The following is a 26,542-nucleotide window of genomic DNA, read 5'->3' as shown; positions in this document are numbered from 1 at the left end:
AAGGGTGAGACAGTCTGCCAGCAATCTGGGGCTGGAAGGGCATTCCTAACAGAGGGAAGAGCCTGTGCAAAGGCTCAGAGGCATGAAGCTTTGGGTGTGAAAGATAGATTTCAGAACTTCAAGACTTTCCCCTCTGTTATCTGAAAGACCAGGTGTCTTGTCATTTTTGGAAATAGAGTTTTCTCTCTATTATCCATAAGACCTTATGCAAGCAAAATGAATTAATATGCTGCCAGGATGCTGCAGGCTGTGTCTCTTCCGTCTTCACAGGGAGCAGTTTGGCTGGTGGGGATGATGCTTTTGTGTAAGCAGCAGCTGCCCTCTCTCACCCAAGCTCTTTCTCACATTTTTCAAAAGGGCTGGGCAGAGTTAGCAACTGAAAACCAAGGAATCTCTTGGGTCGGCCTTAGAACCAGCCTCATCGGCACAGACCAACTAGGCAGCTAATAAAGTCCTTCCCTTATTTTATCCCAGCCAGAGCCCTGCCTTCAAAAGATGACAGCCAGGAAGTGATCCTTTTGCACATTTGGCTCCTGCAAAATTGTACTAAGAGGATTTTCTTAGAGCATCTTAGCATAAAAGGGGTTTTCCTAATCTGGTCAGCAAATAGTCTTCCATTTAAACTCATTGATCCTTCTTTTTCTGAAGATATGTTTTTAATTGGATTTGCTTCACTGAGACAAATGGCTAAGTCAAGAGGCCGACAACCAGGATTTTGCAGCTGCTGTTGCTGGTATCAAAAGAGTCAACTCTGTTTTACACCCACCAAGACAGGCTTAGTTCCTTGACTACAGATATACCCAGGCTGCCAATGTACTCAGCTTGGCTCAGCAGAGCCCAGGCAGAAAGGCCGGAGATGAAACATCAGCATCCATTCCTGAGGCTAGAGAAGCCACCTCAATCACACATCCATTGATGATGACCTGGAGGCCTTTTCCAAGCCAAAGGCTGGTGCCCAGGCTCCCACCTCCTTCCCAGTTCAGAAACACAGGAAGCTGAGAGCAGCCATTTCTGGCAGGTAAAAATAGCTATCGCAGAAGTTAGCATCTTCGTGTAGATAGAGGATGGAAGAGGGACCTGCGAGTCAGACAGTCCTGTGTTCAAATCCCTCCTCTCTGACTTATAGTTCTGGAACTTTGGGCAAGTTATTTCACCTCTCCGATTCTCAGTTTCTTCATCTTTAAAATGGTAGCACTAATACTTACTATGCAGAGATATTACAAACAAATGACTTTAATATACTTAGGAAATGCTAAGTCTCCATAACAGTCAGGTTTTGTTACCGTAATGCCATGTAACAAATAGCCCCAGGAGCTCATGGCTTAAAACGATAAACTTATTTCTCGCTAATGGTCTGTGGTCAGCTGGGGAAGTTTTGCCCCAAACTGTGGGTCAGGTTCCGTTTGCTCCTCCGGTCTCTCATTCCAGTGGTTTCCCTGGGCCTTGCCTTCTCGGGATGCAGGGCGGGAGCTGACGGGACTGCCCCAGCCATGCACAACTTGGAGCTTCTGGTGAGATGGAGCACGTGGTCACTCAGCTCACGCACTCCTGACCAAAAGCGGATCAGCAGGCAAGCAGGAACTATGCCCTGTCCACAGGGAAGCCAAGGCACAATGGGGCCACCAACAAGAGTGGTGAGCAAACAGCACCAGCCACACAGTCTGTGGTAAACAAAAGCCATCATTGTCTCACTGTTCCAAATGGCCCCAACAGCTAACACTTTCTGTCCATCTCTTCTGCCACTTCCAATCCGGGTCCTCATCGCTTTGTGCCGGTGTGGTCCCCAGAGCCTCCCAGCAGGTGCCTGGGTCTTGGTGTCTTCACTCCCCTCCCCCTGATGTGCCACCACCAAGCTGACTCCCCTAAAACACAGATGCAATGCCCTTCATCAGCTTAAACACATCCCATGAGGCCTCATGGACCACAGTATTAATTATTCACCTAACAAAAATCAATCTGTTAATTCCAAACTTCCAAGCACAGCCCTTCACAATCTAGTCACCACCTATGCACCTGTTTACCCACCTGGTTATCAGCCTCACCCCTTGCCTCCCAAGCCTTCCCCAGCTCTCATCTTCTAACCGCCACCCCGCCCCCCCGCCACCCCCGCAACAGTTCCTTCTTCTCCTGGCTCTTCTGGGTCTTCTGCCCTTGCTCTAGCTCTTCCTGCGCCTGAGAGGTCCTTCCCACCCTTTTCTGAGTGGGAGCAAACTCCCAGCCACCTTTCAAACCCAGTGCCAATGGACCACATGGGTGGTCTTCCTTTAGGCTCCAGGGAGGTAACCACTCAGGGTTGGTGCAGCGCAGGGCACCTGCCTTTGTTCCAGCTCACAAACCCACTGACACATGACGGTCTGTTCACTTACTGTTTACTCACTTTTCTCCCCCTGCTGTAAACCACCCGACATGAAGCCATCTCAGCCTCTGGGGGGGCAGCTGGGCTGCAAGGAACCGAGTCAATATTTGCTGCATGAATGAACATATGGCAGTAGAGGGAGTGAGGGCACACAGGGTACCTGTGTGTTCTCTATGCTGCCCAAACTCCTGTGGGTTTCTGGCAAATGGAAATGCCAGCCAACATGATGCAGATTTCCTGCCAGAAGCATCTTAAGAACTGGCATGACTCCTCAACCCTCTTGTCTTCAGCAATGACCTCGGGTGAGCACAGTGAGGCTGCAAAAATGGGATCCCTGGGGATCCGCGGACCTGCATCTGACTCTCCATGAGTGAGACGTATGCGTCCTTCTCCGGGTCACTGAGCCTTGGGGTTATTTCTCACTGCAGCCTAGCCTGACATGCGTTAGCATGACTAATACACGGATGAGTAAATGTTGTTCTGTTTCTCAGGGCTTCTAACTGCAGTTGCTCGATAGCCACAGGGCACCCAGATCGTGGTTTATAAATAACAACCTCCACAAAAAAGGACTCAAGAGTATCTTGGAGAAAGGGCTGACGCCGGAGCTGGGCAGGGGAGGTACCACACAAGCCTGGGACATCTTGTGGGGCCAGAAAACAAGAAAGGGCTCAAGGGAGGATGGAGACACATTGAAAGGACACAGAAATCAAGACGAAGGGGCTTCCACTTGCCAAATCTGAACAATGGGAGCATCAGAATTAACAGTATCGGATTGTAATCTATTGAATAAAGTGAAAATCCATGGATCCACAGTGGAAAAAAAGGGGGGGGAGGAAAAGAGGGAGAGAGAGAGGAAGGAATGAAGGAAGGAAGGAAAGAAATAAGGAAGGAAGGGGAGAGGCTTCCTTACAGCAGAATGACAATTAATAAATGTCAGAGGAAGAAGAGAATAGAAAATCCCATCTTACAACCATAACGGTAACAACTGATTTAGACAAGAATCATCACTAAATAAAAGTCTGGGGACAAACAGCGTATCTGCATGGTCTCAGAGCAGCGCCATTTGTCGTATTTATCAATTACAAAAAGACAAACGGGTGCCTTCACAGCTAGGAAACCTCAGCGAGGTGAATAGAGTTAACACCCCCCGATGCGGGACCAACAGACACAAGTGGCTCTCGATGCACAGCACCGAGGACGAGGCGTCCTTAGGCAGCATCCCGCTCCCCCAGGAAACTTCAGACACACCCGCAGTGATGACCTTGAACAACTGGCCTGAACTCTTCAAAAGGAACGATGTCACCACCAAGAAAGGCCAAGGGACGGCTCCAGATCAAAGGAGATTGTGGAGGCCCGCCAGGGATCAGGGGAAGACCCTCTAAAGGACGGGGCTGCAGCCATTGGCAAAATGCTCCCGTGGGCACTGTGTTAGACAGCGACCTTACATGTCCTGAATTTGACCACGGAACTGCCTTGTCCTTAGAGACTACCTGCTGAGATGTCTAAGGGAAAAGAAGCCAGATGCCTAAACTAAGTTTCACATGCTCCAGGAGCTATCCATGTCGGAGCACATCAGATCACATCATATCTGGAGCAGAGATGTGGTCAGGAGTAACTGATGCATCTGGGAGAAGGGGGTGTGAAAGTTATTTGCCTTGCAACGCTTCTGTAAGCCTGAAATTATTTCAAGATAAAAGAAATGTTAAGGAAGCCACCTCAGCGTCCATTGGCAGATGGATGAAAGAAGGTGGGGTGTGTGTGTGTGTGTGTGTGTGTGTGTGTGTGTGTGTGGTCAAATGGAATGTCACTCAGCCACAAAAAAGAATGAAATAATGCCATTTGCAGCAGCGTGGATGGACCTAGAGATGGTCAAGCTGAGTAAGCCAGACAGAGAGAGAAATACCATATGAAATCACTTATGTGTGGAATCTGCACCATGACACAAACGAACGTATTTACAAAACAGAAATTGGCTTATAAACATAGAAAACGAACTCAGGGTCACCAAAGGGGACAGGAGAGGGAGGGGTAAATCAGGAGCATAGGGTTAATGTATACACACCACTTTATATAAAATAGATAAATGGAGTTCCCTTGTGGCACAGTGGGTTGGAAACCCGGTCTTGTCACTGCAGCATCTTGGGTCACTGCTGTGGGGAAGGTATGATCCCTGGTCCAGGAACCTCCATGTGCCATGGGCATGGCCAAAAAAAAAAAAAAAAAAATTAGATAAAGGACAAGGACCTACCGTATGGCACAGGGAACTATATTCCACATCTTGTAATAATCTAAAATGGAAAAGAATCTGAAAAAGAATATCTATATTAGAAAAAGAATATAGGAGTTCCCGTCGTGGTGCAGTGGTTAACGAATACGACTAGGAACCACGAGGTTGCGGGTTCGATCCCTGCCCTTGCTCAGTGGGTTAAGGATCCGGCATTGCCGTGAGCTGTGGTATAGGTTGCAGATGCGGCTTGGATCCCGTGCTGCTGTGGCTCTGGCGTAGGCCGGTGGCTACAGCTCCGATTGGACCCCTAGCCTGGGAACCTCCATATGCTGTGGGAGCAGCCCAGGAAATGGCAAAAAGACAAAAAAAAAAAAAAAAGAAGAAGAATATATATATATGTAAAACGGAATCACTTTGCTGTACACCCAAAACATTGTACATCAACTATACTTCATTTTGAAAACAAACGTTAATGATATTTTTAGGAGAACTTTTAAATAAATGTATTGATTAAAAGTGCTTTCAACTGTGCATAACAGAAAGCCTGACTCTCCATGTTTGGTGCAGTGGAGGCGTATTTAAAAGGAAATCCAGAGGGAGCCAGCAAGGACTGGTGCGCAGGTTCAGCAAGACAACGGGGCACCCAGAGTCTGTTCATCTCTTGCCCAGATGCTCCACCTTCTCCTGGCTTTGTGCCCTTGGAGCCTCATGGCTACAGGATGGCTGGTACAGCTTCAGGCATCATGACTGAGTTTAGACACCAGGAGCAAAATGGGGGGAAACTACATCAGGGGGCCTTTCCCTGATGTGTCACTCAACAGTCACCAGTGAAGAAAATCTTCTTAAGGACCTTATGTCTTATTAGCCAGAAGGGAACCAGTGGCTGTCCCTAGCCACAAGGCAGAACAAAAACTCTATCAAGTTTCCTTGATACTTTCAAGAATCAGGGAAAAGGGAAAAAAAGTACCCTTGCTTGGCTTAAACAAACCATGATTCATCCCCTGAGATGGGGCACTTCCCCTCCCCAAAGTCAGGGTTTTCTTAGCAAGCGACGGAATGGCTTCTGGAAGGGTGATGGGCAGATGTGCCATGACTGATGTTTGCTAAGCACTTGGCTGGAAGTGGGGAGGAGCGGAAGTGGCAGGTGCGGCTGTTGACTGGAGACGGGGCGTAACGGCCGCGTAAAGACAGCCCTCGTACGTCTGGCTCGAATAACGGACAGAGGCCAGTGCGATCCATGGGGATGGAAGCCATGGAGGGAGAACTGGCCAGAGGCGAGGGGAATCTTGAGTTCGGAGTTAGACGCCTCTGAGACATCCAAGTAGGCGGCTAAAAATAACCAGCCTGCAGCCAAGAGGTCAGACCGAAATTGCAAATGTCGGAGTCAACAATATCTATACAGTAAGGCCTTGGCCGTGGACCAGCTCCTTCTCACCAAGGACAGAAGTAAGGAGCCAAGAGGGCCCGGTACGGACTCCCGGAAATTCCAACACCAAATGGCCAAGAAGAGGGCCAGGGGTCTGAGAAGGGAGGCCAGGGTGATAGACCCAACCCAGAGGGAGGTGTCATGGAAGCTGAGAACCACCCCGTGGAGCGCACCCCCTCTGCCTGCCAACATGGAAAAGGAGAAGCAGATGGCTTATTAATGCTCCCGATCACTCAGCCCTTTCCAGGGTTAGGGACGGAATGCATCTCCTATGACGGCTGTAACAGGCTGCCAGTTTTAGTGGCTTCAAACAACACAAATGTATCATCTTACTGTTCTGAACATCAGCAGTCCCAACCGAGTCTCACCCGACTGACCTCAAGGCGTTGGCAGAACCATCAGCAGAGGAGTGAAGTCTGTGCCTGCCTCTTCCAGCTCTGGTGGCTGCTGGCATTCCTGGGCTCATGGCCACATCTCTCTGGTCTCTGCCTCTCTAATCACGTCACCTCCCTCTCTTCTGCAGTCAAATCCTCCTTGGATAAGGACACGAGGGATGACATTTGCGGGCTCACCCAGATAGCCCAGGAGAACCTCCTTGACTTAATCCCATCTGCAAAGTCCCTTTTGCTTTCTAAGGTGACCTATTCACAGGTTCCAGGAATTAGGACCTGTGGACACCATTATGGGGCACTGTTTGTCCTCCTGGGGGCTCTCTGGGCCATGCAGGGGACCAGTGATCTGAGAATTCGTGGACCAGCACTTCTCCTGTGGACAGAGAGGCATCTGGTCCACACTCAGCAACAGTCCCTGGAGGCAGAAACCTGACTTGTCCACGTCGTAAGCGCTCACTGTCCCCAGGCTCTGTGGTTCGGGCTTTACCTGCGTCACCTCAGTTCACCCTTTCAGTGACGTCTGAAGGCGTGTCACGCTGTCCCCACCGCCTTACAGAGGAGAAAACCAAGGCGCAGGGAGGGGAAGGCAACGTGCAGCAGAGACTGGACCTGGACCCCAAGCCCGTCCCTCTCCCCGAACCACACTTCTGCCAGGGAAGCACCCCTCATCAGCAACCTGCTCCTGGGCAGCCCGGCTCTGCGTGCACTCGAGGTGGCAGCGCCAGGGCCCGGGAGGCCCCACCTGTAACCCCTGCCGGGGTCTTGTCCTTTCTTCCGGGTTCAGCATAGCACCCCAGGAAGGTCCTGATTCTATGGCACCAGAGACAGAAGCTTATGTTTCTGCAGTTCACCCGTGGCCATGGTGATGGCGGTGGCTTTAATCACATCACCTGGAAACTGGGGGAGGTTCATGATGCTTGGTGTAGACCAATCACCCGAAACACAAGAGTGTAGGTGGCCCTTGTGGCTTCAGTGACAGTCTGATCCCTTCCTGCCCAGGTGGTAAGAAGCGATTGACTGCTGATTCTTCCCAACAGGGGAGAGTGGACCCCACCCGCAGGCCTCTCTAGACCTGGGTCCCCTGCCCCAACTCCTGGTCAAGACAAGAGGAGCCCTTGGTAATGCACAGGATGCTGGACTCCAGTAACAACCAGGCTTAAAGCGCCCTCTTGTGTCCAAAAGCTGAATGAGGGTCCAGAGGTGTGAATTGAAAGAGGGTGGAGAATCTCTGCCCCCGTCTGAAAAATTAACCAAGCTAATGTTACTGGCCTGGGTTCTTGGCCTTCCTTAATCAAGAGAAGTTGATAAGAGGTCATATAAATTCAGGCAAGGCTTTATTGGGGCCCCTGGGCGGGGTGAGCTGGTCGCTTAAAAGGGGTGAGTAGGAGTGGGTCCAGGGATTGGGCCAAAGGGATGGCTTAGGTGGTCTGCCCACCCCTTTGGTTGGGGGGGTTCATGCAGAGTACCCTGCTTTTGTTCCAGACACCCTGCTGTTGCGTTTGGCTCTCCAGAAATGGCAGTTGGGTTTTTTAGGGGGGTTTGGTATGTTCTTTGTATCTCCACCATTTACCCCAACTGCACAAGCATGCGGTTATTTTTAGTCACTTATCATTTCAAGGAGACGTTGGTCCACCAGCAAGCACTGCGGCAAAGGGCCCCAGGTCCCAGGTCCCAGTCGGTCTTAGGAACATGCCAGTCACAAGCGTCTACCCTGTTCCAGGTGCCTCCCCACACCCTGCAAGAGTCTGGGGTCCTGAGAGCAGCACGCGTGGTCATGCAACCCACGTGGTGAAGCCGCCCCCCCCTGCTTCCAAGGCCAACAGTCCCCCTTGGGAGAGACAAGCAGAGAAAAAACAAGTCAACACCTACATGAGTGACCGCAAAGGGCTCCAAGAGATGAGTGATGAGGGGAGGCTCTGCAGAGCTCTGCGGACCAGAAGAACTTGGAATTTTCAAGGACCTGCGAGGCGCCTGGGGGAGGCGAGGTAGAGGAAGGGCCTGGCCTGAGAAGAAGATGGAGCCGAAGACCCTGATAGACCACAGTTTGGAGTTTGCACTTTCTCCTGAAAGCCGAGGGAAGCCGCTGAAGAGATTTTAGTAGGCGACTTGGTTTGATTTCCTTTTTTGAGACCATTAACTGCCATCACTGTGGCGGTTCCTGTGTTGATAAAGCAGCTGAAACAACACACCACAAGCACCATTCCTTTTGCACCTCAAAACACCACACTCATATTCCTGGGTACAGATCCAAAAAAAACCCAAAAACACTAATTCGAAAAGGCAGGTGCACCTCGACGTTGGCAGCAGCACCGTTCACAACAACCAAGACATGGAAGCAACCTAAGAGCCCATCAACAGAGGAATGGATAAGATGTGGTATCTACACACAATGGAATACTACTCAGCCATAAAAAAGAATGAAAGAATGCCATTTGCAGCAACATGGATGGATTAGGAGGGCATTATGCCAAGCGAAATCAGTCAGAGAAAGACAAATGCTGTGTGATATCACTTATATGTGAAATCTGAAAAATACAAAAAACTAGTGGATATAAGGTAAGAGACTCAGACATAAAGAACAAACTAGTGATTACCAGGAGAGGGGAGAGGCGGTATGGGGGCGGGGGTAAGGATTATTATGGGATTATATGAAATCATGTGTATGAAACTTTTGAAAACGGTAAAGCATGATAGAACTTAAATAAATAATCTTTCACTCAATTAAGAAAGCAAAACATTGCACTCATCCTTCTCCTGTCCCCTCCCCATGGTGAACTCGGGTCTGCTCTTAGGACGAGCTAATGTCTCCATCATTCCCCATCAGTGACCTCACGCAGTGTCACCCCCAACCGGGGTCCCCACCAAGCTGTACCCCAGCATCCTGCTGCAGTCGCTCCTCTCGCGGGAACACCCTGCAAACACCGTGTTCCTCCAAACCTCCTGACCCAGCAAGGATGCCCGGCCCGGGGGAGGCGGTGAGGACCGCTGGAGGGAGCATCCTTGCTGAAGCTGTAGCTAGTTCTCAGCTCCCCTGTGAGAACTCAGAATCTTCCCAGCCCTCCCCTGGGACGGTGACGGCCTTCTCTAACACACCGCAGGAACGCAAAGCTGTGGAGAGAGTTATAATCCCAACATTTGCTACCCTCGAGGCTGCTGCCGCCCCATCACGCCTCCACTCTTGGACCTAAAAGTGCAGGAGAGGCGGCCTCGGAAAGAAAGGCACCAGCGCCCCCTGCTGGTCATGCTCTTCCACCGCAACGCTCACAACGCCGTGGAAAAAGCCGCTGTTTGAAGCCGCTTCTGCTCTTCACCGTTCAAAGCCAAGTGGAGCAATTTACACATTTTTACCGAATTGGCTTGTTTTTTTCAGATGATATGTCTAATAGAGAGGAAAACGCAGTGGATTTTAAAAAGGCTTCATGGGAGTTTCCGCGTGGCTCAGCGGTAGCAAATCTGACTAGTATTCATGAGGATGCAGGTTCCATCCCTGGCCTCTCTCAGTGGGTTAAGGATCCGGCGTTGCCTTGAGCTGTGGCTAGTCGCAGAAGTGACTCGGATCCTGTGTTGCTGTGGCCGTGGTGTAGGCCACCAGCTGCAGCTCTGATTCGACCCCCAGCCTGGGAACTTCCATTTGCCACAAGTACGGCCCTAAAAAGAAAAAAAAAAAAAAAAAAGGGCTTCATCGTCCCAATGCTACAGCTTCCTCATGATGTCCCGTGGCCAGAGTTTCACCCCATCTTAATAGCGTATTGATGCTCATCCAGCAAGGTCGGCGCAGAGAGAGCTGCGACCTCACAGACAGAGGCGACACTGGAGGTGCCTGGTCAACTGAAAGGGCCATGGGGTATGGCAGGCAGGAATAGTCATTACTCCCAGGGGACTTCGTGCCTGGTGTTCACCTTGCAGAGACAAGGGGGTCTAATCTGACCTCCAGGCAGCACGGCTAGGTGGATGCTGGTGGCATCTCATCCCAGAGTTCATAAAAGGCCTTGTGGAAGGAATTTTTTTTTTTTTTTTGTCTTTTTGTCTTTTTTAGGGCCGATCCCTCGGCATATGGAGATTTCCAGGCTGGGGTCCAAGCAGAGCTGTAGCTGCCCGCCTACACCACAGCCATAGCAATGCAGGATCCGAGCCGCATCTGCAACCTACACCACAGCTCACAGCAACACTGGATCCTTAACCCACTGAGCAAGGCCAGGGATCGAACTTGCAACCTCATGCTTCCTAGTTGGATTCGTTAACCTCAGAGCCACAACAGGAACTCCAGGAATGTCTTTTTTAATGCACCCCCAATTGCCACAGGGCTAGTTGTGATCCTGGGTGTCCAGTTCCAAAAGTTTTTGCCTTTCTGCTTAGCTTCACCAAGAGCCACGGTACCCAAAAATCACGAGTTCAAATCCTGTTTGATGGGCTCAGGGATGAATGAGCTCTAGAGGCCAAATGCACAGCATCCTCCCCAGTCAGGTGGCAACAGGTGAGAACAGCTGAGAAGAGATTTTCCTTGTAACCTGAGCAAAAGGACTGGGTCCCTCCATGAAGAACCATATGAGAAGGCAAACCCTTGTCAGCTGTCCTGCGGAGTATGGAACCACCCTTCGGGAGGGAGCTGGGTGATGTTTGCAGCTAATGGCTTTGAGCTTCCTGGGGAGACTGCAGGCAGGGGCCCTGACACCCTCCTGCCAACAATGGTCAGTGAATATTGCAAGTTCGCTTTCTCTGATGACTTTACGTTTCTCTAACTTTCTTTTCTCTTTCTTTCGAACATTTTTATTTTGCACTCTCAGGCATATCAAAAAGCACATAATTGGGAGTTCCCTTTGTGGCTCAGTGGGTTAAGAACCTGACCAGTACCCATGAGGATGCGGGTTTGATCCCTGGCCTCACTCAATGGGTTAAGGATCTGGCATTGCTGTGAGCTGCGGCATAGGTCACAGATGTGGCTCTGACCAGCTGTGGCTGTGGCGTAGGCCAGCATCTGCCCAGGAATTTCCATATACTGCAGGTGAGGCCTTAAAAAGAAGAAAAAAAAAAGTGCAGAAGAAAATCTATACCAGTCATTTTGTTTAAAACATCAAACATTTCAGACACCACATACACTCAGCTGTTTGTCTCCACTCCAGTCCTGCTCCCTCCCTCCTAGCCCACAGGTAATTACCACACTGAACTTGAGGGTGCATCCTTTCTTCATAGGTGTTTATAATTTATTTGTCTATAGATGTATCCTCTAAATGTCAGGAGTTTTTTTTGCCTGTCTTTAAGCATCATATTAATGGTATCATACCAATTTATGCTACTTCATTCTTAACCTTGTCTTGGGGGATTACGCAGGTTGATACATGTTGTTCATACATTCAATGATACATTCATTTTTCACTCCTGTGTAATATTCCTTTGTAAGAGTAATCCATAATTTATCTATTCATATGCCAAATGGAAGGACATTTAGGCTGTTTTCAGTTTGTCTCAGTTACAAGCACTGTTGCAGTAGACACATCTGAACACATTCACATGTGCAGTGAACGCATATGGGACACACACTGAGTAGCAGTACTGCTGGGTCGCAAGGAAGCTGCAGTTGTTCTTCACTCTGGCTTTACCCATTTTCTTTTCTATGAGCAGTGTATGTGTTCCCTTTCTTTTACCTCTTGCCAACCCTTCCCAACCCGATGGATGGGAAAGCGTATCTCATTACGACTTTAATTCGTATTGCTCCTATTCTAGCCCTGAGATCTGGACACTTGTTTATGCAAGCTTTGGTTCCTCTTCTGTGAATGGCATTGGTGTTAAGGTAGTCAATTTTCCTTGCTGCCTAAGCTAGTTGAGTCAGGATGCTTGACTATGTGTGGGTCAAAGCTGCTTGGCCGGAAGAGCCATCATGGAGGCTGTGGGCTCTTCTGATCTGGGGCCGAAAGATGCTCCACCTTGAAGATCACACCTCAGGAGCCCTGAGCCCAGCGAGACTGTGCTGACTTGTCTAAGCTCTGATGGTGCTTATATCTACCCCAAAACCACCACACCTGGACCAGCTGTTCCCAGCATTATCGTGATTCCCTATATCTCATTGGCAGGACCCGAAACCCACAGACTAAGGCCCTGGGGCTGTACCGATGTGCTCAGAACAGGGGAAAATTAATGTCAACCGAAAAGGGATTCTTTGGAGAAGCGTGCAAATCACCTCACATGCGTGCAATCATCTTACAAGGCGGTTTTATCCATGTGCACAAAGACCCAGTAGAAGATGCTTGTCGTGGTGTCATTTACAATAGCAAACAAACTGACACTTAAATGTCTCTAAATGTCCAATGCCCAGGGTTTCTCTAAATAAGGACTGGCACTTCCCTCCAGGGAATGAAAGCCAGCCAAAGTCACTGCAGAGAACATAACGTCATTCAGCTATCTTAGCCGGGGGTCCGTGGACTCTTGAGATGCTTCTGGAAGGGAAGGGAACTGGCATCACCTGAGATGCTTATTTTAGCATCGAGGACCCCACTTCAGCCCACTTGTAGCTGGGAGGGCAGGAATCCTAACAAGCTCCCTAGAGGACTCTAATGCATACTAAAGTGTGAGACTCAATACAGGGGGACCTAAAATAGTTACAAAGTGTGCTGGTGTCTCCAGAGGGAAAAAAAACAAGTTACATACAATTTGAATATATATATAAACAATCCCATCTGTGTCTGTGTGTGTGTACTAATAGGTAGCCAGGTACCAAAATTAACAGCAATTATCTCTAAACGGCAATGTCAACAACGCCCCCTAGCGGTAACAACCATAAATGTCTCCAGACATTGCCAAAATTCCCCTGGAAAATAACACCCTCTATACCCTAGATGGAAGGTATCACAGATAATATCGTGCTTTGTTTTTAGTCTATCTGCCCATTTCTTAGCTTTTTTCCTAAAGTGAATATAAAGTATTTTAGTCATGTACAAATTTTGGTGTTTCTTAATGTCCCCTTGTGTGCGCTGTCCAAAAAAAACACTCCGAAGAAAAGATGCTCTCACATTGGTATTTACAGTAAGTAAACTAATTTTATTCTGATCTTAAAGTAATTAAGGAAAAGCACATACAAAGGCACCCCAAATGTCAATATTCCTTCATAGGCTTTAAATTATTTAGAACCTTTGGATAGGTATCCTGATTTTAAGTCCATATCTTCAAGAATCAGTTCTAAATAGCAAAACACAGTTGACATGGATGGTTGGTTTTTCCAGAAGCTCTTATAAAAAACAAAAAAGTTATAAGCACTCTAAAACCAACAGTAGAAAACTAATTACGGTACCTGATAGATGACATATAGAATTAAAATAATATTTACAAAGAGTTTATAGCGGTGTGGGGGAAGGTTTATGCCATGTTGTTGAGGGGAAAATGCATACAAAATTGAATATGTCACATCATCACCAGCAAGGATAACAATAACAACAATAAAAAGAATTCTATGTATCCACACGGCTAAAAGAAAAACATCTAGATGCAAAAAAAAATAAAAAATAACTGTCAAGATCCTTATCTTCAATTTTATATCTATATGAGAACCAATGGTCGCTAAACTTATTATGACAATCATTTCATAGTCACGGAAGTCAAATCATTACGCTGTACACCTTAAATTGATACAGTGCCGTCTGTCGTTTAAATCTCAATAAACTTGGGGAAAAAAGATTGTCAAGTGAACAGGAGTCACATCCTAAGTGATTTTTTTTTCCTCTACTCTTCTGAAATGTCCCCATTTTCTAAAATAAGCACTATGTATTTATAGTGAGAGAAATGCATAAAATATTTTTTTAAAAATTTTTAGATGGTCACAAATGAAAACATGCCAAAATTTCAGGTGAGAAATATGTCTGTATATTGACCTACACACATAATTCCCATCCAGACGATAAAATAACTTTGTTCCAAAAATGAAGCATATTCAGAAAGTATACACAACATGTGACCGTAGCTCCGTTCATCAGCTCTGGGAAGGAAGAGATTTAAGGATGATTATTCTTTGCAGGTGGTCAAGGGAAGATTGCGTGTAGTAACGTAGTAACAGAAAACGATGTTTATGAAAAACTGGCGGTATATTTTTGTTTTCCAACCTGGGACCCCATTGTTCTGAAACAGAGGAGCTCATTTAGCGGGAGATAAAATAATTGGGGTTGGATGAGCATTAACCAACCGAGGGCAGATCTCAGCTACCTCGGGGATTCTGATCTAACTTGTTTCCATTCATCCAGGGAGAGGGGCAATTCTAGCTTGTGGGAAAAACAATTACGGCGGACAAAAGGCGGCCCTTCTCGCATTTGTAAGGCAATGTTTGCCTGACCTTGCCATTCCCAGGTGGCTCCAAAGTATTCTCTTGTTATCTCCCTGCTCTGTCTTCCGTGTGGACACAGATTATATCTTACAATAGACCTCGAAGAGGGAGGCAGCTGCGTGCATCCGGTAGAAAATAGAAAAAGGCATGGCCAGGTTGACCACAATTATCCAGGGTTCAAAGCCAAAGACAATTTCCTCCAATCCGTTGTCGTACTCGGGGCGGCAGCCAAAGGCGGGAGGGATCCAGAGCTGCAAGGGAAGAGGGGACCGTCCTAGCAGCTGCCCCGGAGCCCCACACCAACCCCGGAGCCCGGGTACCAACCTGGCCTCAGAGAGACTGAGTCACACTGTCTCGGGGGTCAGCGGCCCCTGCCCAGCATCTCCCATCTCCCCGGAGCTGGTCAGTCCAAACCTACCTGGTTCTCTCCATCCCCCCTCCCCTCACCTTGCTGTGCTCCTCCCTCCATCTCCCCACCTAGACAGGACCTCCCCACAGGACCTCAACAATCCCTATAGAGCACATATCTGACCTCGTCACTCCCCTGCTGGTCACTCACCAGGGCTCCAGATGCCTTCAGGAGAAAGTTCCAGATTCCCTCAGGCACCCATGCACCATGCACCCCAGCCTCCCCGGGCTGTGCCCAGCCCCCAAGTATGCCTTCCCCTCCCCCTTCTTCAGGGCTTTGCTCTTGCCTCCTCCGCTATCAGGGACTCCCTGTCTTCCTTCTTATGCTAAGTCTTCCTACCTTCTTCCAAGTCCTGAGATACCTCCCATTCCAGGAAGCCCTCCTTGATCTGAGCAGTTGGGGCAGGAACGCCCTCTGTGTTCCTGCAGCCCCCCGTGTCTTCCTGCACTGGGGGGCCCATTTCCCACACCCATCTTTTCATCTTTACCTACCACCAGGGGTGCTTGGAGATTTTGACCACTTGGGTCTGAGCTGGTGAGTTTGGTGGTCTTTTTCTGGCTTGTCCTTGGCTTAGAGAGGCAGCCCAGACCCGGCCCACATCCCCTCAATCAGGAGAGGAAACACGTGCCTTGGAACCAGCCCCACTTACAGACCGTAATTTAACCTCTCCACGCCTCAGTTTTCTCATCTGTAAAATGGGAATCCTAACACCTGTCTCAGAGGGCTCAAAGGAGAATAAAATGGCAACTCAGTCTGCAAGTCGTAAAGCAACAACCTATGACTATTTTTTGTTGCCCGTGGATCCTACAAACTGGTTCCCCCTTCTCAGCCTCCCTGTTTCAGCTCCTTCTCCACCACCAACCCTTAAATTGTTGGGCTCCTGGGCCTGCTTCTCGCTCAGGCTGACACTTCTGCAACTTGCTCCACCCCCACACCGCAGCAGGCAACGTCTCAGGTGACCCCCAGTGGTCTCACCTCCAGGGACTCTCATGGAGCCCCCCACCAAGTTAGGTTGAACCGCGTGACCCACTTCTAACCAACAGACTATGGCAGTCACGGGACGTCCCTTCTGAGACGAGGCTGCAAAAGGGCTCTGGAGTCCATCTCGCTCTCCCTGTCTTACGAGAGAGGAAACCAGCTGCCACGTGAGCCACCCCAGAGAGAGGCCACGTGGCCAGGAACTGAGGAAGGCCTGCAGCCAGCAAGGAACTCAAACCCTCAGCTCAACCACCCACCAGGAACTGGATCCTGCCAAGAGCCACATAAGTGAGTTTAGAAACAGAGCCCTTCCCCGCCCCCCCAACAATCAAGCCTTGAAATGACTGTAGCCACAGCAGGCAGTCTGACTGCAGCCTGTGAGGGACCCTGAGCAGAGCCACCCAACTAAGCCACGCTGACCTAGAGAAGCTGTTAAATGATAAATGTCTGTTGTTTAAAGTTGCAGAGTTTGGAGTTCCCATCGTGGCGCAGTGCAAATGAATCCAACTAGGAACCATGAGGTTGCAGGTTTGATCCCTGGCCTTGCTCAATGGGTTAAGGATCCGGCATTGCTCTGGCTATGGCATAGGTAACAATGCCCGCCTCTGCGCATACTTCTGGCACAACATGGGATCAAGGGCAGGGTTTCGAGTGCTGCCCATGGAGTTGGCTCAGGTCATCCTAAGACATCAGCCCGCAGTGATGTCTGGCTCGCTCCCCAGGGGCTGTCAGGGGCCAAGCGCAGAGACAAAGGCTTCCTCCTCCTGGTCCAGAATCCTGGACCTGACCTCTGAGTCCCAACACCCTCAGCTGCCGCTCCATTCCAGAATGGCAAGCAGTGCTGTTGTTGCTCAAGCTGATCTAAAAAAAACAAGCCCAGGGAGTTCCCGTTGTGGCTCAGCAGGTTAAGACCCTGACTGGTATCCATGAGGACACAGGTTCGACCCCTGGCCTCGCTCAGTGGGTTAAGGATTCTGTGTTGCCGTGAGCTGCAGCGCAGGTCTCAGATGCCACTTAGATCTGGCGTTGCTGTGGCTGTGGTGTAGGCCTCAGCTGCAGCTCAGATTTGACCCCTAACCTGGGAACGTCCTTATGCTGCAGGTACGGCCCTAAAAAGACAAAAAAACAAAGCAAGCCAAGGACTTCGCCTGGTGGTCAAGCAAAGAACCAGGACAGGTTTTTCTTTTTTTTTTTTTTTTTTTTTTTTTTCATCTTTTTGCCATTTCTTGGGCCGCTTCCGCGGCATATGGAGGTTCCCAGGCTAGGGGTCCAATCGGAGCTGTAGCCACCGGCCTATGCCAGAGCCACAGCAACGCGGGATCCGAGCCGAGTCTGCAACCTACACCACAGCTCACGGCAACGCCGGATCGTTAACCCACTGAGCAAGGGCAGGGACCGAACCCGCAACCTCATGGTTCCTAGTCGGATTCGTTAACCACTGCGCCACGATGGGAACTCTTTTTTTTTTTTTTTTTTTTTCATCTTTTTGAAGGACAGGTTTTTCTGTACTTGCTGAAAAGAGAGACCTTCTTATGTCAGGGAGCATGAAAAAACATTTTGCTTTAGGGGACTTCTAGAACCAACTCTGACTTTATAAGCATCTGTGCTGCCACACCCCTCTCTGGAATATAAGCCTCACATAAAATGCAGCCCCGCTGTAGTTACTAACATCTGTCTCTGATCTTCCTGTTTAACCCCTTTGATCACTGCTGTGCCCACAGAGTCCCTGGCAGAGAGCAGGTGCTCCATAAATGTCTATACGATGAAAGAAGGGGGCCCACCTAGAGCCAGACTCTTCTGGGACCCGTTCTCCCTTCAGAGTGCCTTGTATCTTTCTGCTAACCTAGAGGGAGACCGAGGACCAGGTGACCCAGAGAAGAATCAGATTTGAGGAGTTCCTGTTGTGCCCCAGCCAGTTAGGAACCCAATGTTGCCTTCGTGAGGATGTTGGTTCAATTCCTGGCCTTGCTGAGTGGGTTAAAAGCCTGGTTGTTGCTGCAAGCTGCTGCATAGATTGCAGATGAGGCTGGGATCCAATGTTGCCGTGGCTCTGTGGCTGTCGTAGGCTACAGCTGCAGCTCCAGTTCCACCCCTGGCCAGGGAACTTCCACATGCCACATGTAAACACAAACAAAGAATCAGATTTGATGGGCAGACACATGGTCATTTCAGCTTCAGATAGACCCTCCCAATTTTGTGGCCTTGGGGTAATATCAAAAGTTGCAGCCCCTGGACGTGCACCAACTGAAATTAGGGAGAGGAAGCTTAAAAGCCACAGAGCTGCTAGGGAAACGGGGTAGACCTGCTGATACAGAGGCACGTAGTGGAGAGCTGGCTGTGGTGATGGGTGGGCTCTGTGGGCTGGGGCGTACCCACCAGTCCCCACCAGCCACAGTCATTGCAGAAGCCCGCACGGCGCCAAAGGCTGCTCCTCCTTTCTCTTTACCAGGCCCTGCCATCCTTCTGTGTAGCTCTAGAACAAATCCCAGCAGCATGCAATGCCTTACTATTCTTTTCTCTCCTCTCCAGCCCCACTGCCGCTGCTCTGGTTCAAGTTCCCATCATCCCCTATCTGGGCAGGTGCAGGTGCTTCTGTTCCGGTTTCCCAGTCCTCAATCCTACCTCTCTCCATCCTTCCTGCACCTGCTGCTAGGGAATTGCTCCAAAACACGAATCTAAGAGGGCCCTCTACTGCCCTCAGCATAAGGACCAGACTCAGCCAAGCTTGTGAAGCTCTGCTCAAGCCAGACCCATCTAACCAGACCCTCCCTCTAGCCTGTTCCCCACTTTCATGCTGGAATTCACACTAAGCTGCTGGTGCTCCCCTAACAGGTCTTCATGTCCTCTGCCTCTGTGTCTTTGCATGTCATGTGCCCTCCTCCCCAAGGCATTTCCTTGCCTTGACCACAGTTGGTAAACTTCCAACCATTCCTTTAGGCCGAGGCAGATAAAACTAAGTAACCGACTGTACATCAGCTTCTCCTTCACTGCCTTTCCTCATTGAGGTCAGAAAGCAAACCATCCACTTTCCCATCCTCCTTTGCAGTTAGGGGTGGTCACATCAATCAAAGATATTGCCTGGCACTAGTCCTTCCTTCTGTCTTCCTGTTTGAACCCAGATGTGATGTCTGGCGCTGCTGCAGCCATCTTATGAGGATGTGGCAATGAGCACCACACCAACTATGTTTGAGTGAAAGGTGAATAGCACCTGGATCCTTGATGATAGGGTTCAGCTGTCAGGCCAACCCTGAGCATCCAACCTGCAGAATTCTTGTCTTTAGGACAGAAGATACTGCTGATTCTATTAGTTGCAGTCCAAAGCATTCCTAAGAGACACTTTCTCACCTCAAGCATCCTCTACTCATTGAAGTCCCTCCCCCAGTCCATGCTCCCATTCCACCTGGCACCTACCCCCGCCCCAGCACTTGCCATACTCACTGTGTTAATCATTTTTCTTTGTCTCCCTTTACCACTAATACTCTGACTTTCTTGAGGAAAGAGATTGAGTCTTCTCACCTTTAACCCTCAGCTCTCACCCCAGCGCCCGGCACAGAGCAGATACTCAGATTTGTAGAATATAAGACTATGTTACAGCCTCATTTTTTTTTTTTTTACTTTTTTTTTTTCTTTCTGTCTTTTCTAGGGCCACACCCGCGGCACATGGAGATTCCCAGGCTAGGGGTCTAATCGGTGTTGTATCCAACAGCCTATGCCAGAGCCACAGCAACGCAAGATCCGAGCGGAGTCTGTGACCTACACCACAGCTCACGGCAACGCCGGAACTTTAACCCACTGAGGAAGGCCAAGGATCGAACCCGCAACCTCATGGTTCCTAGTCGGATTCCTTACCCACTGAGCCACGACGGGAACTCCTCCAGCCTCATTTTTTTAACCTTACCCTGCAATTATTTAAATTACAAGCTACCTCCATTCCTTATTTGCAAATAGCAAGGAAAATAGATGAACTGGTTTTTTTAAAATGAAGAGATAAGCTGATGCAGATTACCGAAATATTGCAGAGGAAGAGGAAGGCTGCAATATTCCTTAATACTCTCCTCTGGGCGTTGCCCTGCAGGAAACGGGGGTAACAGGCTGGGCCCGAGGCCTCTTCCCAGCTCTTCTCTTCCTCTTTGCCCCTGACGTCTCTCAGACACATATTTCCGTTGGCTGCGTAGGGCATCTCGCTGTCCTGGGGAGCCCCGTTCTCAGCCACGGGGCCATTCTTGAGGCAGGAGAGGGGGAAGGATGTGGCATTAGCACCGCTGCAGACTGTCACCACCCGCAGGGTTCTGATGTCCTCAGAGAGCCGCTCGGGCTCTCGGTGAATGGACTCAATGATAAAGAGGTTCTGGATGTACTTCTCGGCAATCACCAGGATGGAGTAGGGCAGGTTGTACCAGGTGTACGGGGGGCGGGACTCGGCGCAGAGGGTGGCCAGGATGGAGCCCCACGAGATGAGCCAGGAGCCGGAGGCCGTGCCCACCAGCAGGTCAGCGTCCAGCTTGCGGGCTGGATTTTTGGACTCATCCAGGGATTGCTCATCGAGTCGGTAAATCCGGATCCCTACCAGCCCGGCTGCCCCCATGAGCATCAGCAAGATGATGGCGTACAGGTAGAACATGGTGAGTGCCGACTCGCTCTTGGTTTTGGAACGCCCGATCCGAATCAGATACACTGCCACCACCCCGATGGTGGTGGCCAGCGCCACCAGGCCCAGGACGGAGCCCAGCAGGACCCCGTGAGACCGGAGGCGCATCTTCTGGTGCTGATAACTGTCCACTTTGCGCCCAATGTTCTTCCATAGGACGTAGAGCATCGTGGAGGCCAGGATCTGATACTCAATGTTGAAAGGATACAGGTAATAGATGCCGTGCGAGATGGCCGAGCAGAGGGTCGGGGGGCTGCAGTTACACGGAGGCGTGTGGTCGTCCAGAACTAGGGCAGATCACAGGGGGCAGCGATTAGCACGTTCAGCAGCGAAGCGGAAATCCACACAGAAATGTTCTTGGAGTTCCCGTTGTGGCTCCGCAGAAACAAATCTGACTTGTATCCACGAAGACGCAGGTTCAATTCCTGGCCTTGCTCAGTGGGTTAAAGATCCGGCATTGCTGTGGCTGTGGCGTAGGCCAGCAGCTACAGCTCCGATTCGACCCCTAGCCTGGGAACCTCCATATGCCGCAGGTGCCACCCTAAAAAGACCAAAAAAAAAAATATTCTCACACTTGGGTGTGCCATTGCATTAAAAGCTTTGTTTCATGGCTTTATTTCAGTCTAAATTGACAGCCATGAGTATCCCCTAAAGACTACTAATTACATCATTCTATCTTCACCATCCACCAGCACGTTGGCCAGCCATAGCAAATGGGATTGCAGAAACGTACTTATCAACATATAAAGATGTTCGGGAGATACCACTGAACAAAAGCAGCTTGCAAGGAGGGTAGCGTATGACTCATTCTTACAAACCGTAGCCACACAGATGATAAAGTTAGTACAGATAGAGAGGCAGACAGACAGACAGAGAAAAACATCTGGAAGGATATAAACTAAAATGTTAACAACGACTGCCTCTGGGTGGAAAAATGGCAGGTGATTTTTTTCTAAAGTGTCTTTTTTCCCAGCATTTTTGGGATATCATTGACTTACGACCTTGGGTAAATTTATGGCGCCCAATGGGTCATTTTCCTCTAGATTTTGTTTTGCTGGATTTTCTAATCTTTCTATATGAATATGTTTGATGTGTGATTTTTAAATTAAAAATAATAATAACCATGAGGGAAAATGCCCCTTGTCATCAGCAGACTTTCCTCCCGAGACGATCCAAAGCCAGCCAGTGTGGCATGAGATGGGCCCCACCTCTGGAAGGCACTTGGCAATGATATAAAGGACCACTTCATAACGAGGAGGGGGAACACTGTAAATAAATAATGGGAAATGCAACAGGAATGCTAGAGAGGATATAGATAAATCTCCAGCCCGTAAGTCCCATGTACTCGAAGGGACAGTCAAAAATGTAATCCAAGCATTAGGTTAAATTTGTGTGTGTGTGTGTGTGTGTTTTGAAAAAGAAAGAAATACCTCCATGTGCAACAGTTCAGAAAGTCTTAAGTGAATTTTGGTACATCCTTACAATGAAATTTTAATTAAAAATTAGAATTGTGTTTTAATTACACAAGAAAACAACCACGCTGCAATACAATGGAAAAAAGTAATAAAAAATTGTATACCCAATTTTTTTTTCCTTTTTATTGCCACAGTTTAAGCATATGAAAGTTCCTGGGCCTGGGGTCAGATCAGAGCTGCAGCTGAGGCCTATGCCACAGCCACAATAACACTGGATCCGAGCCGCATCGGAGACCTATGCTGCAGCTTGCAGCAATGCCAGATTCTTAACCCACTGAGAGAGGCCAGGGATCAAACCCACAACCTCACAGAGACTACATTGGGTCCTTGACCTACTGAACCGCAATGGGAACTCCCATATCCAATATTTTTAAATGCATATCGCAACACAGAACTGAGTTGTGAAAGCAGTTTAGAGGGTAGCAACCAATATTTTTCCAACGAAATTGTGGTGAAATAAAATAAGACTGAACGAATGGATTCAAATACAACAGAAATTTGAGTGTGTCTCTGATACCATAAGATTATTGTTTCATGAGATATGTTTACACACATACAGATATGTATGCATTTGGGTTGCAATATAAAATCTATTTTTTATTTTAGGTTGTATAAAAAATAATTGCATATACACAGTATGACCTTAACTATAATTTTTTAAAAAGCACACGACCAAAAAATAACCAGATGTTAACAGCATTTAACTGCACTTTTAGGTAGTTTGGTGGGTTGGTTGGTTGGTTTTGGCTATGGCGGGCAGCAGCTGGATGTGGGATGTCAGTTCCCAGACCAGGGACTGACCCCGGCTGCATCAGTGAAAGCACTGAATCCTAACCAATAGACCACCAGGGAACTCTCTGGGGTTTTTTCTTTACACTTTGTCACTGCTTTAATTTATGATATGCACATACTGCTTATAAAACCAGACAAAAAAGCTTGGTGGTAACATTATACACTTCGGGAGACCACTGCAGTTTTCAATTCTTAAGGAGTTACCCCCCAGAAAAATCAGGAGAAAAGGTTTAGATGAACAGAATGTTAAAGCTGACAGAGGTTTTGGGGGGGTTTTTTTGTTTGGTTTTGGTTTTGGGGTGGGGGTTGTTTGTTTTGCTTTTTGTTTAGGGCTGCACCTATGGCATATGGAAGGTCCCAGGCTAGGGGTCGAATCAGAGCCACAGCTGCCAGTCTACACCACAGCCACAGCCATGCAGATCTAAGTCACGTCTGCAACCTACACCACAGCTCACGGCAACACCAGATCGTTAACCCACTGAGCGAGGCCAGGGACTGAACCCGCATCTAACCCACTGAGCGAGGCCAGGGACTGAACCCGCATCCTCATGGCTACGAGCTGGGTTCATTTCCACTGAGCCACAACCGGAATTTCCAGGGTTTTGTTTTGTTTTGTTTTTTAATAAATTAATCTACTCTCTTTCACAGCGGTCCCCAGAGCCAGACAGCTAGGATTCAAATCCTGGCTCAACTGTCTACTCACTGTGTGACTTTGGGTTAGTTACGTAACTTCTCTTTGGCTCAATGGCTTCACTGGTATAATGTGTTGAGATAAGAATTTAATGTGCCAGCCACTCAGATGCTTAACCAAACTTTGCTTTTGCTATTGCCATCATTGTTATTATGTCATTAATACCAGTGTGGAAATGAGACCCAAGAGAGCAGCCTTGCCTGGAGAGGGCTGCTGGTTGGGGGTGGTGTGCCTCTAGTTTTGTCGTCCCCACCCCACCAGTGAGGAAACAGGTTTCAAGTTCCCTCTGGGACTGACCTGGGGTTGCACGGAAGGATGGATGTGCAGCACATTAAAGCTGGAAGGACTCAGGGAAAATCCATGGTACGAGTCCCCTCATTTTATGAATGAGAAAAAAAAAAAAAAAAAAGCTCAGAGTGGTTAAGTGGTTTCCCAAGGTCACACAGCCAGTATCAGATGGGAACAGGACCCAAAGCGGAGACGTCAACAATTCCCCGTACATTGCCCCTTCCTCGCCCCCACATTCCTTTCAACCCCAATGTCCTAACATAGAAGCGACAGGTCATAAATGCTAAGGAATTTTGGAAGAAAATAAAGATTCCCAGTCTGCAGGCTCTCGCACAGGAACAAGGGGGAATAAAGACGGGCCAAAATTATAAACCAAGCAGGGTTCAATCAGAACTTCAAATGAGCTAAAACCAATGAACCGCAACATGCCATTAGACCTCTATGGATTTTTTAAAAGCTATACTTTTAGTAGAAAGAGCCGGTCATAGAGGCTTAATGAAACTCACAAACAGGTACAACCATCCATCTTCCACGGCTGTAAACAAAGGCATTTGTTTCCATACCAAACTGGACCACGAGAAACGTAATCAGAACGATGACCCTTGGGTCTGACCTGTCCCTGAGGCATTGAAGAAACCTCTCATTGTGCTCGGCACACTCTGCTTAGGGAGGCAGGAGGAGAGGCTCAGGAAGTTTTGAAAGCCTTTCAACAACAGAGGACTGTCTGGCCGATGGGGAGCAGGGTGGAGCCTGCAGTTCTCCATCGGAACATCCTGGCCTCTGCAGGTGTCCGCGCTGTTCCGACCCGGCAGCCGGGCAGCCCTGGCCACTCACCGGTCGTGATGTTCCCGAAGCCCAGGGTAGTGAGCCGCTCCTTGTGCTCGTTGAGCTGATGCTTTGACTCATTCAGGACGCTGTTGGCCCACAGAAGCAGGTTGGTGAACACTGAATGGATCACCCCAAACCTGAAACACACAAGAACTCCCTTTTTTCCCCTTTTTTTTTTTTTTTTTTGTAATGGCCCACCTGCAGCATATGGAAGGTCACCTTTTTTTTTTTTTTTGCTTTTTTTTTTAGGGCACCACCTGTGGCATATGGAGGTTCCCAGGCTAGGGGTCCAATCGGAGCTACAGCTGCCGGCCTACACCACAGCCTCAGCAGTGCAGGATCTGAGCCCTGTCTGTGACCTACGCCACAGCTCATGGCAACGTCAGATCCTTAACCCACTGAGCGAGGCCAGGGATCAAACTTGCATCCTCATGGATCCTAATCGGGTTCGTTAATCCCTAAGCCAAGAAGGGAACTCCTGCAAGTGCACCCTGAACCCTCAGTTTTCACCCCAGCCTCTGGCACACAGCAGATACTCAGACTGGTAGAATGTAAGACTATGTTCCCGAGACATTTCTTCACCTTACACTTCAATTATTTTGATTACAAGCTGCCTCCACTCCTTACTTGAAAAAGGTAAGGAAAATAGATGAATTGATTATTTTTTTCTTTTTCTGGTTGCATCCACAGCATACAGAAGTTCCCAGGCCAGGGGTCAAATCGGAGCTGCAGCTGCCGACCTACACCACAGCCACAGCCACGGCAGCACCGGATCCGGGTCCCATCCGCAGCCCACCCCACAGCTGGCAGCAGCACTGGATCCTTAACCCACTGAGAGAGGCCAGGGATCGAACCCACATCCTCACAGACACTATACTGGGTTCTTAACCTGCTGAGTCACAATGGGAACTCCAGGACTCCCTTCTTGAGCAGCCCTGGGAAACTCCAAACCCCATGAGGTGAGATGGAGACATTACATGTGCACACACACACACACACACACACACATGCCTCCCTCTTAGCCACAATTGTGGTTTCATCTGGCAGCTCAGGCTCTAGGTGGGTCCCCTGTCTGGCTCAAAGAAGCAGCTCCATAGGATTTTCCAAAACCACAGTCTTGGCATTCTGCCTTAATCTTGAACCTGCCAGTACTCAACTCATTGCCTACGGGACAAAAAAAAAACTGGGTCTTGGAAGCAGGGATACGGGGATGAAAATTTACTCAAAGCAGGCAACCAACCCCACCATACCCCAAATTCTTTCAGAAGGGAAGAGAACAATGAAGGAAAGATGAAAGGGCTGCGTTGGAAATCTAGAGAGCTGGGTACGCCCTTACTGTTGGTTGGCCAAGCCAGTCATCCTTATCCACCCCCTCTGTCTCACCACTTACTTTTTTTTTTTTCTTTTTTGTCTTTTGTCCCTTTTTTTAGGGCTGCTCCCGCAGCATGTGGCGGTTCCCAGGCTAGGGGTCGAATCGGAGCTGTAGCCGCTGGCCTATGCTAGAGCCACAGCAACGCGGGATCCAAGCCGCTTCTACGACCTACACCACAGCTCACGGCAACGCCGGATCCTCAACCCACTGAACAAGGCCAGGGATCGAACCTGTAACCTCATGGTTCCTAGTCAGATTCATTTCTGCTGCACCACAGCGGGAACTCCTCACCACATACTTCTAAAGGCACCGAAACAAACCAGAGACTCACACTCTGGCCTCCCTCGCAGTTAGG

At 49.0% G+C, this 26,542-nt stretch overlaps 1 protein-coding gene across 1 annotated transcript in view; it reads right to left on the bottom strand.

Annotated features, from left to right (window-relative positions):
* Nucleotides 13,427–26,542, bottom strand: part of OTOP1 (otopetrin 1) — a 36,585-nt gene continuing 23,469 nt past the window's right edge. Inside the window, exons 4-6 of the mRNA XM_021101010.1 lie at nucleotides 24,822–24,952; nucleotides 20,100–21,028; nucleotides 13,427–14,957 (exon numbers count right to left, since the gene is read on the bottom strand). Of these exons, the coding sequence (XP_020956669.1) occupies nucleotides 14,787–14,957; nucleotides 20,100–21,028; nucleotides 24,822–24,952 (1,231 nt within the window). The 3' untranslated portion in view covers nucleotides 13,427–14,786. The remainder of the gene's footprint in view (nucleotides 14,958–20,099; nucleotides 21,029–24,821; nucleotides 24,953–26,542) is intronic.

The sequence above is a fragment of the Sus scrofa genome, chromosome 8, assembly GCF_000003025.6.
Source record: "Sus scrofa isolate TJ Tabasco breed Duroc chromosome 8, Sscrofa11.1, whole genome shotgun sequence".
NCBI lineage: Eukaryota > Metazoa > Chordata > Mammalia > Artiodactyla > Suidae > Sus > Sus scrofa.
The sequence above is the reverse complement of the archived record's forward strand: the minus strand, read 5'-3'. Positions and strand labels throughout refer to the sequence as shown.